Source organism: Pelodiscus sinensis, chromosome 9 (genome assembly GCF_052426305.1).
Source record: "Pelodiscus sinensis isolate ZL-2025 chromosome 9, ASM5242630v1, whole genome shotgun sequence".
NCBI lineage: Eukaryota > Metazoa > Chordata > Testudines > Trionychidae > Pelodiscus > Pelodiscus sinensis.
In genome coordinates, this window is record NC_143060.1 from 3,100,969 (window position 1) to 3,116,358 (window position 15,390).

The following is a 15,390-nucleotide window of genomic DNA, read 5'->3' on the forward strand; positions in this document are numbered from 1 at the left end:
GCTTTGTGGGCCGTGCTCACGGGGCGCCTGGGGCAGGAATGGGGCCAGGAGCCTGGCCGCAGGCGGAGCAGGGCGCAGCCACCCCGGGGTCCTGGGAGGAGCAGAGCTTTCCCGGCGAGGGGGTGGCGGGCAGGCCATAGCGGGTCACCCGTCTGATGGGGCTGCTGGAGCACGCGGGGGGCCTGGCCTGCTCCCCTCTGCTGCGCCGAGTGACCCCCTGGCCCCGAGGCCTGGTCTGCTGCTTCCACCTTCCCTTGAGCCTTCTGGCAAAGGCGCCGGCTCCCTGCCCTCTACAGCCCCTGGTGGGGAAGCCGCTGCCTCACAGCCTGGGGGCAGGTGGCCGGGGGGGGGGGGGGGAGCCCCGCGCCTGCTGTGATGCTCTGGGTGCCGGCAGCTTGGGGCCGCATCGCACGCTCCCTGGGGCACTCGGAGGGCGCTGGCCAGCGGGACCTCGCTCGCAGACGGTGCCCGCTCGCCTGTGCTCTGCCTGGCCAAGAGCCTGGGGGTGCCCGGCCTGAATCACGGGGCCTTGGCTTCTTCCCATGATGCAACCCCCGTTCCTGAGCGCCGGGCTAGGAAACCAGCCCGTCGAGAGGAGCCTCTTCCCCTGCCGCGCAGTGAGGTGCACTGGGGGTGACGCCCGGGCTGTGGCTCCGGTGTCCTGTGCCCGGGTGAGGCTGGCGCCGGCAGGCTACCAAGCAGGAGACAGGCCCAGAAATGCCACCAGAGCCGTGCCTTCCCCCCCCCCGGCTTGCTGGGCCCTGAACACGTGGGGTGGGGATCCCCCCTTTGCTGGCCCCGCTTTCGTTCCCTGCCCCAGGCTCGGAGGTGGGGCCCACTCCCCTCCTGTCACAGTCGAGAGCACGACCGGTTTGCCCTGGGCAGGGGAGGGATTGGTTGTACTGCCCCCCCGGGAGTGCGTGGCCGGAGCCTTGGCCCACGGCCCCTCCGCAGAGTCCCAGCACACGCAGCCCTGTGCCAGGTGTGACTGAACCTCTCCCGGTCAGCGAGGGGCCCCCGGGCGCCACGGACGGGCGTTGACCAGCGTTTGGACAATGGCCCGGGGGGGGGAGGGTGCATCCAGGGCAGAACCGTGTTGCAAAGGGCTGGGGCTGTCACCCGGGTGAACGGGCTGATGCCCCCCAGAGCTGCCCGGAGCCGGGCACCGCCAGGCAGGAGCAGACACGTATCTGCTCCCTGGGCACCTTCCAGCACATGGCTGGTTCGATCTCCCCCAGGGATCAAAGTGGGGCGTGTGACGGATTGGATCCCAGAGATCCCCTTCGGCCTATCACCCAATGTGTGGCTCACACCCCTGAGCCTGCTGGGCCAGAAGCTCCCGTCTCCCCCATCCCAGGCACAGAGTTGGGGTAACAGCTCCCCTAGCCTAGTAACGCAGCTCTTCTAACAGGGAAGTACCAGCACCCTCAGAAAGGACCAACACCCCAAATAAATCCGTCTTACTCTGTATAAAAGATTCACCCAAAGCTCCCTTTATAAATGAGAGAGGCATTGCTACCCCGCTTCCCCCCCAGCCCTCAGTAGCAATTATTTATGCTGGGTTTGGTAATAAACAAAAGTGTTTCCATTAAGTATAAACATGTGGTTGCAAGTGAAAACAGACAGATCAAAGCCCGTTACTAATCTAAAATAAACAAAACACGGTTACGGACCGTACTTTCCCTAATCCTTATTTCAGATAAAATCTTCAAGTCAGAGCTGATCTTTTCTCTAGCACGGGTATCGCAGCTTCTTGTGTCTCCTTTTACAGTGGGGAGGCAATTTCAAAAGCCAGCTGAATCGTTGGTTTGTTCCTATCCCTTAAATAGAATTCCCCCAGGGCAGCAATCCTGTGTTTCATCCTCCCCATCCCACTGGAAAAATACCAAATTTAAGATGAATTCCAGCTCCAGGTGGCATGGTCACATGTCTTTGTAGGACTAACCACAGTTTAGGCTTATGGGAAAAACAAAACCAGATTGTTGCCTTGAGCACTGGGCCATTAAGTCCCTTAGGCACCACTGATGGCTCCCACTAGAAAGTCTAGATAAATATGCAGGTTTACACTTTGTACTTCTAACGTCACGTACCAGAACAATCCATGCCCACAAAGAGAATACGCACATTCAGGGGATCACGGGCTCTTGAATGATCGTTTCCTTGACCTGTTTTGCATAAAGAAGGTTTGAGCTATGCATATTCATATTCAAAATTATATTTCCATACAGATCCGGGGCGTAGAGTTGCAGGGTGATCTGGTTGGTAGGGCTGGTTTCTAAGTGCTCTGGGGGAGGCCAGTCGGATCCCTGTGCATGTGCCAGGGAGTGGAACGGGGGACGTTCGGCTTGGCCTGTAGTTGCATAAGCTGGGCCCAGCCCCGAGGAAGAGGTGCCTCCCACAGGTCTCCCCTGTGCTGGTCTCCCCTCCTCCTCCCCCCCCCCAGGCTCTGGAGACAGGACTCCCTGGGGAAGAGCTGAGCCTGGCCAACCTGTGTGGCCTGGCCACCTATGACCTTGGCCAGCGGCAGGGGAACACTGAATCTGGCTTTGAATGGGGCCCATGCACAGCAGCTGTTCCTGGGGCCCTGGAGATTTCCCAGCTGGCTGCACAGGGACGTCCTGGACATTGTGGGAGAGGGGTCAGAACCGGCTGGCTCCCTGCAGAAGGCCAGGGTGTCACTTGCTGGGTCCCCAGTGGCCAGGCCAGTGTCTGGGGCAGGCCCTGGCCAGCTCAGCGCCACCCCCACCTGGCTCGCTGGGTTCTTTCTGCAAAGAAAACCTCCCCCCACCTAGTGACCCAGGCAGCACATCAGGGAAACTGAGGCACGCACCCTTGTCATACAAACTATTAAAAGTTCCAGTCTGCTGCGCCAGGCTTGGTTACTCCAGCCCCTCTCCATTAACTCTGCGAGCTCCCAGTGCTGGGCAGAGGCCAGGAACCTCACCAGGCCATCTCATTGGAATGGCACCACGAGAGCCCCCTGCCACCCTCTTTAGGACATCTTGGGGTGGGGGAGCTTTGGAAGCCCCTCATTCCCGCCCCCCAGCAAACTGCACACACCCTGCTGGTGCTGCCTGGACTCTCACTCTGTGAACAAACCAGCCCAGTGCACAGGCCTCGTAGCTGTGTCCGTGAGCAGCAGTGTGGCCTAGTGGTTAAGGTAAGTTTGCAAGGTGCTTTGTGAGCCCTGCTTGAGGCTGCTGTGCAGGCTGGAAGCTCCAGGTCCCAGCGGCGCTGCTGGCCGATTCCCTGGTGTCAAGTATCCCACAGGATCCTCCACCTGCCTCACTCCCATTGGAGTCGAAGCTGGAGCTTCCCCTGCTTGCCCCAAGGCTGATGGAAAAACTAACCCCCCCCCCCCCCGACAGCCAGCCGGAGTGGGGAGTGTATTAACAAGAGTAAGCAGCCGGGGGGAGGGTGAACCTGGGGATCAGCTACTGCAATTGGTTGTCTGGCAGTTACAATCCTCAGGAGCCCGGGATTTGATTCCCAGCTCTGCTACAGGCTCCCTGAATGACCTTGGTCAAGTCCCTTGTGGCCTGGTTCCCAGAGGTGTGTTGTTGCCTTGAATTCAAGGGTGGGGGGCCGGCAGGGCTCAGCATAGCTCCAGATCAAGTCTGGCTCTCCCTGCACCCTGTTCCCCTCCCGCCAGGTGTGGGGGATTGTCCTGCCTGATCTACTTCCAGTCAGCGCTAGGAGGCTGTTTGTACAGCGCCTGGCGCACTGGATGAGTTTGGTATCCGGGATTTCCGCTGAGGCCTCTCTGCGCTCGGCTCCTCCGGACTGGGTTCGAGTCCCGACGGAGCTGATCCGGGCACGTCCCAGATTCGGTCACGCAGCAGTTCAGTCTCTTTAATTACATTGGCCCATCCCACGGCATTTGCTCTATGGCAGAGGTGAGCAAGGTACAGCCCGTGGGCCAGATCTGGCCCACCAAGCCATTTGATCCGGCCCGTGACCCGCCCTGCTGCTCCCCTGCCCCCAGGCCAATCCAGACCGGGAGGCGGGGAAGTGCACGAAGTCTCCTCCCCCTTCCTCATGGGAACCGCTCCTTTGCACCTGAAGCCCCGCCCCTTTGCACCTGAAACCCCGCCCCTTCGGGGACAGAGCTGGTGCGTGACTGCTTATCAAAATTTGTGAAGTGGCCGCCCTGCAAAACTGGCTGCCCAGCCCTGCTGTGTGGGGATGCCGTGTTCGGTGGTTAGCTTGGTCCCCAGGTTTGGGCTGCTGGCCACGTCTGGGAAGGTCCCCGACCATTGTCCTCTGGCTCTGGGGGCTGCTTTCTGAGACCCAGGCTGGTGCTTAGTTCTCTGACCTATTTGCCTGCCCCAGTGGGCACCACCTGCCCTTTGCAGGCTGCGGCTGTTCCCCAAACTCAGCCTCCCCTGGCTTCGGCTCCCCACGTCACGGCAAGCCCACGCCGGGACGCTCCCCCGGAGCCACGTGGGGGCCCAGGGGCTCTCCCTCTGCCTGCCACGGTGCTGAGTCAGCCCGCAGCAGCGCGTGTCGGAGGCGCGGGGCTCTCCGGGCGGCGCGGGAGGGGGCGTGACGGTGGCTTCTCCGCTCTGCCCCCACAGCCTGCTCTGTCTGTCTCTGCAGCTGTGTGTGCAGTTCCTCAAAGGCGCGCTGAGCGTGGAGCTGGTCTGCGAGGCCCTGCAGGTGAGTCCCCGCCCCCGTGGCTGGGGATCCTCCCCCTCCTCCGCGGCTCAGGCGCACCACCCACACACCCCTCCCGTCCCCGCCAGCTGTGCCCAGGCAATGCCCTCGACAGACGGGGCACGGGGCTTTACCCTGCATGGCCGGGGCGGGGCGCTGGCGAGGAGTGGGGTGGCCTGTCCCCGGAAGGCCCCAGGGGTTGGGTTGGGGTCCAAGGCGAAGGAGAGGCCGGTTGGGGTGGCCGGAAGGGGGCCTGGGAGGGGTCCCCAAGACCAGCCGAGGACCCTGCGAGACCCTCTCGCTTCATTGCCACCGCCCGGGAGCAGGGCACACACCCAGCGCAGACCCCCCCGCGGAGCCTCCACGACAGCCCGGGCCCCGTTCCCGCGGGGAGGGGCTCTTGCAGCTCAGCCCAGCTGGGACCAGGCATCTGCCATGAGGGGGGGCAGATGTCGGGGGAAGGGAGCTGACGTGCAGCTGCCCCTCTCCAAGCCCCGGCCTCCATCCACCCTGCGCTGGCCCCTCGTGGGGAACCCAGACCCCATTCTCCCCGCCCCCCAGGGCCGTGCCCAGACACCTGCCCTAAGGAAGTGAACAAAGGAGCCGGGCCAGGCAGCTGCAGCGAGCGGACAGGCTCTGCGGCCCCAGCACCAGCCGGTCCTTTGTCTGCCAAGCCAGGGGGGTAGCAAAGCGCTTACCTCCCTGCTGAGGGGCTTTAAGCCCTGGCTGGTTGGTTTCCATGGCAGCCCCCACCGGAGGAAGCGTGGCCTAGTGGTCAGGCCGTGGCCCTGGCAGAGGAGTTAGGGGTGCACTGGTATCGGCCAGGCCTGCGCCACGTGGGCCTTGTTCTGTGCACCAGCTCCCAGCCCCTTCTTCCCCACAGGCTCCGGGGCCGGCCCCTTTGATCTGACAAAAGCCCCACACCGACTTTGTCTCCTGCTTCCCGCTTTGTCCTCTGCAGCTGCTGCAGGGTCCTGGCTGGGGGATGGGCTGGGGCCACCACCCTGGCTGGGACACAGACACTGTGGGCAGCTGGGACGACTCTCCTGCCCCGCTCGCTGTCCCATGGGGCCATGGCTCGCTCTGAGCAGCCTCCCATGGCCAGCTGCTTGGCAGGCCTGTTGGCGGCCGGCTCGGTGGATGTGGGCCCCTTGGGGAAACTGAGGCCAGGATCCACGCTGCCTGGGCGCTCGGGTGCTGCCCCAACAAGCACAGTGTGGAAACCTGCTTGGGGAGACGCAGCGCCCGGCCCGCAGCCCCTCGGTGCCAGGATGGAGCCGCCGGAGCCTGCTCGTCTCAGCCCCCTGCACGGAGAGGCCCAGGGCCAGCGAGGTGGAGGCCTGGCCGAGGAGGGGGCGGCCCCAGGGAGCAGATCAGCCCCAGCTCTGTTTCGGATCCGGCTGTCGTCCCTTTCCCACCTGCCCTGCCTCGTGAGGGCGACAGCGAGTCTCTGTGCCGGCTGCAGACAGGGGCTGGGTCTCCCAGGGGGCCGAGGCCGGCTGCAGAGCTCTCTGGAGCCGCTGGGGGTCGAACAGCCTTTGGACAGGCCTTCCTGACTGCAGTGCTGGGGCCAGGCGGAAGCCCTGGGCACCTGCGGGAGCCGCGCGGGTGGCACGGCCCCAGGCAGGCGCGATGGCAGCGCCAGGGCAGGTTAGATCTGATGCTGCCTTCTCAGAGCAGGGGTAAGGCAGGAGTCGACTGTGGAGATGCCCTGGGCAGACGGTTCAGTGGGTGAGGCCAGCGCCCGGGAGGAAGGGGGGTCCCTGCCGTGAATCCAGCTAGTTCCCTCGTGAGCAGGGAGAGGGGTTTATATTCCTCCTCTGTGCTTTGACCTGGTTTCCACTCTGCAAAGAATCATAGAATACGAGGACTGGAAGGGACCTCGAGAGTCATCGAGGATTCCTGGGTCCCCATGAACGCTCGTGGGGATCTGCGCCTAGGCAGAGCTTTGGCCCGCCCGTGCCAGCTCCGAGGACATGCGTGTTTTCTTTGAAGCCCTGGCTCTTGGCGTCCTGGGATCGCAGGCGGCGAGGTGCAGGGCTCAGTTATAGAAAAGCAAGTTCCTAGCCCTGTGATGGCAGAAAACCTGGTGCAAGTGACTCCAAAGGGCTGGGAAAGGGGGCCTCCCTGGGGGCTGGCACCCCTGTAATAAAGGGGTTCAGAAGCACACGGCTGAGTGTCAATCCAGGACAGATTGCTTAGAGAAAGGGCTACTTGTAGTCCGAGACTGGGGGTCCTCCGCTCTATGGCACCAAACCAGTCGCACAGAGCCCTTCTGTTCACCACACTGGCTAGTAAGAAGTCGCACCCGTAATCCCCTTAGACACTGCAGCTTCTCCTGCGTCAGCACCCGAACGGCTCCTGGTACACATGAAAACCTATCTCACCAAATCCAAACAAGTTCTTCCAATCCCAAAGGACCAGCCACATTCCCAGGTCAATTTATTACATAGACTCTTACCCATAAAGCATGCTGGTGCCAATCCTTTTTAGGCTATGTCTAGACTACACCAGTTTTTCGGAAAAAAGCTACGCAAAATGCGCTCTGCATTTTGCGTAGCTTTTTCCGATTCTTTTGTCGGAAGAGGCTTTTCTAACATTTGGCCCATCTAGACTGGGCCAAATGTCGGAAAAACCCATCTTTCAGAAGCCCCTTTATTCTTCGTGGAACAAGGAATACAGGGGCTTCCGAAAGAGCACGTTTACTCTTCCTCAAAAAAAGTGGAAGAGCAAACATGTTCCCTAGATGTGGAACAGTTCTTCCGGGATACCTCTGGTATCCTGGAAAAACTGCGTAGTGTAGCCATACCCTTAGACACTAACATTTAAAAGTAAGTAAGTAAGTAAGTAAGTAAGTAAGTAAGTAAGAAAGAAAGAAAGAAAGAAAGAAAGAAAGAAAGAAAGAAAGAAAGAAAGAAAGAAAGAAAGAAAGAAAGAAAGAAAGAAAGAAAGAAAGAAAGAAAGAATTGTTAAAGGAATCACATCCATTCAACAATTGCAAAGTTCTTGATGCGGTCTTGGAGCAGTAAATCTGCAGGCTTAAGTCAAGTCTTTGGAATACATCTGCATTGGATGGGTCATTCAGTCCTTTGGGACACATGAGAGGTTGTGAAAACCAATCTCACCAAATCAGAACAAGTTCTTCTGATCCCAAAGGACCAGCTCGCTTCAGCTTGTAGGTCAAGATCCTCCGGAGGTGAGAAGCCAGATTGAAGTCAAACTGGAAGGACTTCCCGGGCCCTTGATATCTCCTTGGCCAGGCAGAGGGACTCCCATGGTTCTCGCGGGGTAGAAGTACATCCCAAGATGGAGTTTGTCACGCGAGCAAGTCGCCTGTCCATGCCCAACAGCTGGACACCGTTGCTCCCTCGCGGGTCTGGAGTTCACAGAGAAGCCCATTCGAAGTGGATCAAGGTGCATTGTCAGTCAAGCGCTGGGATTCACTTGGCTAGTTCTCCTTTCGCGGTACGGTGGCCAAGCCCCTGGTGGTGTCTCCCAGAAGCAAACATTTGAAGTACATGTAGCTACCGATGCTACCTGCCTACAAACAGCACCACCAGAATCCGTAAATCCGGGCATCTCACTTGGCACGCTTTTCACAAGCTTTTTGGCAAGTATATCACAGTGGTCGCAACAGTGATCTGTGTGTTCCTATGACAGTCCACCCAAGTCACAGCCTGCTGGTCTGAGCAGGAGCCAGGGAGCGCTGAGACTGTGACCTGGCCGTGGGGCCTGAGGGATCAGGTTCGTAGCCAGTGTTTTGCTGGGATCTCGGCGGCTGTGGTCTGTTGAGGCTGAGTCCCCACCCTGTGGAGAGCCCTGCTGGGTACCGCTGGGCTCTGGGATGCCTTTCAGGCCTATCAGGGCACCTTCTGCTGGGCACACCTCTGTGCCTGCCCTTTCTGCCCCATGTGCCCTCCCGCAGCGCTGAGCTCGGCCCATGTGCCCGTCACCGGGGCGTCTGGGTGCCCTGCACAAGCAGGCTGTCGGGCTCCCTCCTGAGCATTCTGGAGCTCCCTGCAGGTCTGGGAGCCCAGCCCCCATGGGGCAGAGGCATGTAAACAGCCGCTTGTCGGGGAGCTAATAATAGCACAGGGAGGTCAGAGCCGTTCCCCCTCGCTTCCTGTTGTGCTGCAAACAGCCCGTCTGCGGGTGCGGGTGGGGTGGGGTGCGCGCGCCCAAGGCGGTGCAGTAACCTTTGCCGGGGCTGTTTACACCTTGGGCCTGGTGACGCGCTTGGGACGCTCTTGCCCCGGGCTGACGTTAAAGCAGCGTGTGCTCTCTCCCCCGGCCCCAGCCAAGGCATGTTCCCCTCGGGCAAGCAGCCCCCGGCACCCCCTGTGCTCCAGCTCAGTGGGGCTCCTCCCCTCCCACCCTGCCAGGGGTCAGCCGGGGGGGAAGGCGGAGGAGAGGGGTGGTGGAGTCAGGAGCGGAGCAGGGGCGCGGGATGTAAGGGAAGGTCTGTGCCGGCCTGGCCCCCCCGCCCCAGCACATGGAACTGGTCTGTCCGCCCCCGTGGTGCTAGGCCTGGAGACAGGGTGGGCATTGCACCAGGGGGATCGCCGGGGCAGCGCCAGGCCTCAGGGGGGATGGCGAGGGTGGTGGGAGGGCAGAACGTGCTGATGGGAGGCTGAGCCGGGCACGTCCGGGGCAGCCGGAACCAGGGAGGACCTGGTGGTGCTTCCAGGTGCCTGCCAGAGCTGGGCACCTCAGCAGCAAACCCACGGGCACTTTCCCCTCGGCGGCGCCTCGCCCCCCGGCTGAGGGAAATGCCAGGCTGCTCCGCAGGGCCGGGGCCCAGCTGTGCCCCGGAGAAGGGCTGCAGCGTCCAGACTGAGGCCGGTGTGTCCGTGGCTATAGTGTGACTAGCCTGACTCGCGGCAGGGCGAGCTCCCCATCCAGCCCGTCACAGGCCTCGGCCTTCTCGGCACCTGAGACGAGTATCTCTCCCCCCACCCTCCCGAAGACGGGCCGGTCCCCATGGGCAGCCGGGATCCCCCTCGCCCAGCCCAGGGCACCGCCTGGGGGCCGGTCTCCCTGGGGGCTCTCTTGCTCCGCAGAGGGAACGGTCGAGCTGGCCCTTGCTGTGCCGGCCTGTGGCTGAGATGGTGCCAACTGGCCACCGGCCGGCTCGACGAGACGCAGGGAACAATCCCGCCATGGCTGGATGGGCCCTGCTGGGCCCCCCTTGCCCTGGGCGGCGGGTGCGGCTCGCAGCAAGTGTCCCAGCAGGGCGCTGGGTGTTTAGCGTCGCATGGGACACGAGAGGCGGCGCCCGGGCACACGGGCACAAGGGACGGTGCCAGCCGCTGGCAGCACAGAGGGGAGGCAGGGCGGCGAGCCAGGAGGAGAGGGCGCCTCTGCCCATGCGACGCCATGAGCATCGGATCCGTGAAAGGACTGTCAGGCAAGTGAATCGCGGCGCTTGGCTGATAACCGGCCTTGGGCGGAGCTCAGACCAGCCTGCGAGCCAGGGCTGCGGCTTCAAAAGGGCCGAGTCAGGCATGGACAGGTGACTTGCTCATGTGACAAGCGCCATTGTGGCTCTGCTTTTCCACAGATCCCTCCGCATGGCCGAGGAGAGAAAAAAGGCCCTGGAGGCTGTTCCATTTCGTCCTCCATCCGGCTTCTCCCTTCCGGAGAATCTTTGCTATTCACTGGAGCGTCCAACAAAGGACTCACGATCCATCATTCTAGTCCAGAGACTTGATTTAAAACAGCGGATTTTTCTACCTCTGCTACATGCATACACCAATAACTTTGCAATTGGTGTGTGGAATTTGATTCCTTTAACAATTTTAACCTTTCTTTCTTTCTTTCTTTCTTTCTTTCTTTCTTTCTTTCTTTCTTTCTTTCTTTCGCTATGTCTCGACTGCAGAGTTTTTCTGTGGTACCAGAGGTATCCTGGAAAAGCTCTGCCGTGTCCAAGGAATGTGTCCGCTTTTTCGGAGCAGTTTCCAAAAAAGCAGACGTGTTCTTTCAGCATCCATGTATTCCTTTCGGTGAGAGGAATAAGAGATGTTCCGAAAGAGGAGTTTTTTCCAAAATTTGGCCCCGTGTAGATGGGCCAAATTTCGGAAAAGCCTCTTTTGGAAAAAAGTGGAAAAAGAGACGCAAATTGCGGTTCGCAATTTGCATATCTTTTCCCGACTTTTCTCGGCAGCGTAGACATCGCCTTAAATGTTAGATTCTTAAAGGATTGGCACAGCATGCTTTTTGGGGAAAGTCTACATAGCACGCTAAGCTCAAAATAAGATACGCAATTTGCGTAGCTTATTTCGAAACTATTTCAAAATAGCTTTTTTTGAAATTTGGCATGTCTATGCAATGCCAGATTTCAAAATAACACTCTATTTCGAGCCATCCCTTATCCCTCGTGGAACGGGATGGTGAAATAGCACGCCCGTTATTTCAAAAAATATTGTGAAATAATGGGCAGCTTGTGTAGACATGAGATCGCTATTTTGGGTTACCGGAGGTATCCCGAAATAGCTGTGCAGTGTAGACATTCCCCAAGTTAGACATTGATCTGGGAATGGGGCGGATCCTTTGGGATCAGACGAACCCTTTTTGCTTTGGGGAGGTTGGTTTTCCCAGCCTCTCACCTGCACAGGGAGCAGGGCGGGTGGTGACATGGGAGAACTGGAGTGCCTAAGGGGATTGCAGGTGCGACTTCTTGCTAGCCAGTTTGGCAAACAGAAGGGCTCTGTGTGACTGGGGTGGGGCCTGAGAGCAGAGGACCCCCAGGCTCAGGCTGTGAGTAGCCCCAGGTGGTGGGCCGCCGGCAGGGCAAGACGGGCCCTGAATAAAGCCCCCTGGGGGCAGTGGGGTGTTCCCTGCTCTGCTCTGCTCAGCTAGGTGTTTCCTGCTCTGGCCACGGGAGCCAGCTGAGCCTGGCGAGTGGAGGGGAAACTGAGGCACAAAGCTGCTCCTTGCAGTTGGTCTCCTGCGACCCGCTTCAGAGCAGACTGGTGATGCCCCGGCTTCCTGAGAGATGCGCCCTCCGCCTGGCCTGCTCCCAGCTCTGCCACCAGAGTTGAGGTTGCCTCTACAGGGCAGGGGCGGGCTGAGGGCAGGGGGCTAACAGAAGGACAGCGTTTCCTAGTGAGTAGAGCACTGGGTTGGCCCTCCCTCTGGAGACCTGGCTCTGCCGTCAGCCTGCTGGGAGAACTTGGGCAAGTCGTTGCCCCTCCCTGTGCCTCAGTTTCCTGCCCTACCCTTTAGGAAGCTCTTTGGGGGAGGGGCTGTCCGGCGGGAAGCCCTGGCGTTGCAGGGGCAGAGTCAGCGAGGGGAACCAGGTCTGTGAGGGCAGGGCGGGGACAGGGAAGGTGACTCGCGAGATGGGAGGGGAAGCTGGCAGCTTTCTGAGGCCCAGGGAGATTTTCCCCTGCAGCCTGCAAGATGCTGGCGGCTGCTGATTGATTCAGAGAGTGTCTCAGAGCAGGGCTGGCAGCGAGGAGGAGGCCCCAGAGAACACGCTGACACTGGGGTTTCTGTTCCACGGAAACGCTGCTCCCGGCAGCCGTGAGGCCTGCGCCGGGGCAGTCAGGAGTCACTCAAAGGGCCCGACGCACAGCCCTGGCAAGCCGGGGGGTCCCGGGGAAGAGCCGGTTCCCAGCCGGGCCGCTCTCGGCGCTGCCCGCGTGGGACTTGACCCTCGTGGGCATCAGCCCCCCCCCCCACTGCCATGGCCGCAAGACATGGGCAGGCAGGGCCCGGTGCCCGGAGCGCCAGGCTGGGCAGAGGGGGCTGCGGCCCGGCTCTGGGCCTGGAAATCAGCTGCCAGGCTGAGGGGCCCCCGCTAGCCTGGCACCAGGCACCAGGGCAGGCCAGAGGGGCAGTGGCTGAGGTGCCCCGCACGGAGAAGACTCTGTTCTCCCGCCATGGCCCTTGGACACGGGCTTTGCCCTTTCGCCGAGTCCGGCCCCGGCCCTGCTGCTCCCATCTTTGTGCTGCTAGAACCGGCTGCTGGACCAACAGTCCGTCCCCTCAGCTACCGCTACCCCCTCCGAGGCCTTGCTGAGGCGGGCACGCTGCCCCGGGGCCCCTGAGGGTACCGGGGTGGCAGACATCCCTGGGGGCTGGTCTAGTCTGCCCAGCGTGCGAGCACATGCTCCGTCTTGGGCAGACCTTGTGGGGTGAGGCCTGGGTTTGCTCCTGTGCCGAGGCAGCTGGGCAGGCAGCCGCAGCATTCGCTCTCTGCCTTGGGCTCCGATTGGAGTCGAGGCAGCGGGATTCTCCCGGGTGCTGCTTATCACCAGCTCTGCTCCCGGCCGGGGGCATATGAGCGTAGAGCCCGGCTCCATGTCACAGCTCTCTCCTGCGCTGGGAAGCCACCAGGCCCCAGGCGCCTGCTGCCACTCAGCAGAGGAGCAGGCGTTTCGGGACCCAGCTCTGTGGTTGCGGAGGCGGCTGGGGCAGGTCTGTCTCAGCAGGATTTCCCTGGCCCGGGTGGCTGGCGCCACGTGAAGTGCTGCTCAGCGGAAAGCAGCTGGAGGGGAAACCAGCGTCAGGTGCCCTGGAAAGTGCCGGTGCGCGAAGGGACGGTTGGGGCCTGGTGCGCGTGGAACAATCCGCCGGGAGGGGAAGGAGCCGCCCCAGGGGGTTCCCCCGGCTCCGCGTTCGGGGCAGGCGTGGCTGACGTGTGCACGGAGCTGCCCCCGGGGCGGGGCGACCGGCCGTCAGTCTCTGCAGCTGGCCGGGGATGAGCAGTGGAGGTCTAGGGGCCCCTTCTCCCCTAGACATGGCCCCTCTGCCCCACAGCGGCGCTGAGGGGTCGTCGGAGCCAGCTGCCCCGGAATCCCCAGCCAGGTCAGCCTGGTGCCCTGTCTCCGCCCGCGCCAGGCACTGATCTAGGCAGACTGCTGCTCCTCCCGGCTGAGCCGGGGCTGCACCCGGAGGCGGGCGCTTCGCTGGGGGCTCCGGATGGCCACCCTGCCCGTGAGTGCAGCTGCTGCTGCCCATGTCCCCAGCCAGGCCCGGCTGCCAGGGACTCCCTCTCCGGCCCGTCCGCAGGGGATTGCCACGGAACGGGCGTCACTCGGCAGCAGGGTCAGGGCAGGGCCGTGGTGCCGCCGTGCGACCTGCGACCAATAACCCGGGCCCTGGACCTGGACCACCGCTCAGTGGCACGCAGCCCCCGCCCCCCAGGGGCAACAGCAGCTGGGTGGCAGCTGGGCACCCCCTCCAATCAGCGGGGCAGCGGTGTATTGGGGCTGCTGAGTGTGCCAGGGTCCTGTCTGGGCAGCTGCCCGTGGCGTTGGGCTCAGGGCGGCTGGGCTGCTGAGCGGGTTGCTGGGGGCTCAGGCATTGCTGGAAGGGTGGGGCGGGCAGCCCGTCCCCAGGAAGGGGGGGAGATTGGCCAGTGAGCGTAGGAGGGGGAGGGGTATTTTTCACTGGAGGGGAGGGGGTGCTGAGTGCAGTCGAGGGGCTGGGGGTGGGCCATGTGGGGGGCGTCTCTCCACAGCCCATAACCCACCTTCTCGCTCGGTTCTCACGCGGTCCCAGCCGGCCCCGGAGAGCAGGAGACTGACGGCTGCAGAGAGGAGCCCTAGGGAAGTGGGGGGGGGGGCTCTGGACCGTGAGGCCTCTGCACTGGCGGGGTGGGGAAGCCAGCTGGGGCTAAATGGGCATGTTCCCCACCGGGCCCTGGCGCTCTGCTCCCCCGGGCGCGTTCCCCACCGGGCCCTGGCACTCTGCTCCCCCGGGCGCGTTCCCGGCCGGGCCCTGGCGCTCTGCTCCCCCGGGCGCGTTCCCCGCCGGGCCCTGGCGCTCTGCTCCCCCGGGTGTGTTCCCCGCCGGGCCCTGGCACTCTGCTCCCCCGGGCGCGTTCCCCGCCGGGCCCTGGCGCTCTGCTCCCCCGGGTGTGTTCCCCACCGGGCCCTGGCGCTCTGCTCCCCCGGGCGCGTTCCCCGCCGGGCCCTGGCGCTCTGCTCCCCCGGGCGCGTTCCCCGCCGGGCCCTGGCGCTCTGCTCCCCCGGGCGCGTTCCCAGCCGGGCCCTGGCGCTCTGCTCCCCCGGGCGCGTTCCCCGCCGGGCCCTGGCGCTCTGCTCCCCCGGGCGCGTTCCCCGCCAGGCCCTGGCGCTCTGCTCCCCCGGGCGCGTTCCCGGCCGGGCCCTGGCGCTCTGCTTCCCCGGGCGCGTTCCCGGCCAGGCCCTGGCGCTCTGCTCCCCCGGGCGCGTTCCCGGCTGGGCCCTGGCGCTCTGCTCCCCCGGGCGCGTTCCCGGCCGGGCCCTGGCGCTCTGCTCCCCTGGGCGCGTTCCCCGCCGGGCCCTGGCGCTCTGCTCCCCCGGGCGCGTTCCCGGCCAGGCCCTGGCGCTCTGCTCCCCCGGGCGCGTTCCCCGCCGGGCCCTGGCGCTCTGCTCCCCCGGGCGCGTTCCCGGCCGGGCCCTGGCGCTCTGCTCCCCCGGGCGCGTTCCCCGCCGGGCCCTGGCGCTCTGCTCCCCCGGGCGCGTTCCCCGCCGGGCCCTGGCGCTCTGCTTCCCCAGGTGTGTTTCCTGCCGGGCCCTGGCGCTCTGCTCCCCCGGGTGTGTTCCCCGCCGGGCCCTGGTGCTCTGCTCCCCCGGGCGCGTTCCCCGCCGGGCCCTGGCGCTCTGCTCCCCTGGGCGCGTTCCCCGCCGGGCCCTGGCGCTCTGCTCCCCTGGGCGCGTTCCCCGCCGGGCCCTGGCGCTCTGCTCCCCCGGGCGCGTTCCCCGCCGGGCCCTGGCGCTCTGCTTCCCCAGGTGTGTTTCCTGC

At 63.3% G+C, this 15,390-nt stretch overlaps 1 protein-coding gene across 2 annotated transcripts in view; it reads left to right on the forward strand.

Moving 5' to 3' along the window:
• Positions 1-15,390, forward strand: part of BTBD19 (BTB domain containing 19) — a 53,976-nt gene that overhangs the window by 29,142 nt on the left and 9,444 nt on the right. For both annotated transcript variants that reach the window (XM_075935834.2, XM_075935833.2), the window contains exon 4: positions 4,600-4,659. In XM_075935834.2, the coding sequence (XP_075791949.2) occupies positions 4,600-4,659 (60 nt within the window). The remainder of the gene's footprint in view (positions 1-4,599; positions 4,660-15,390) is intronic.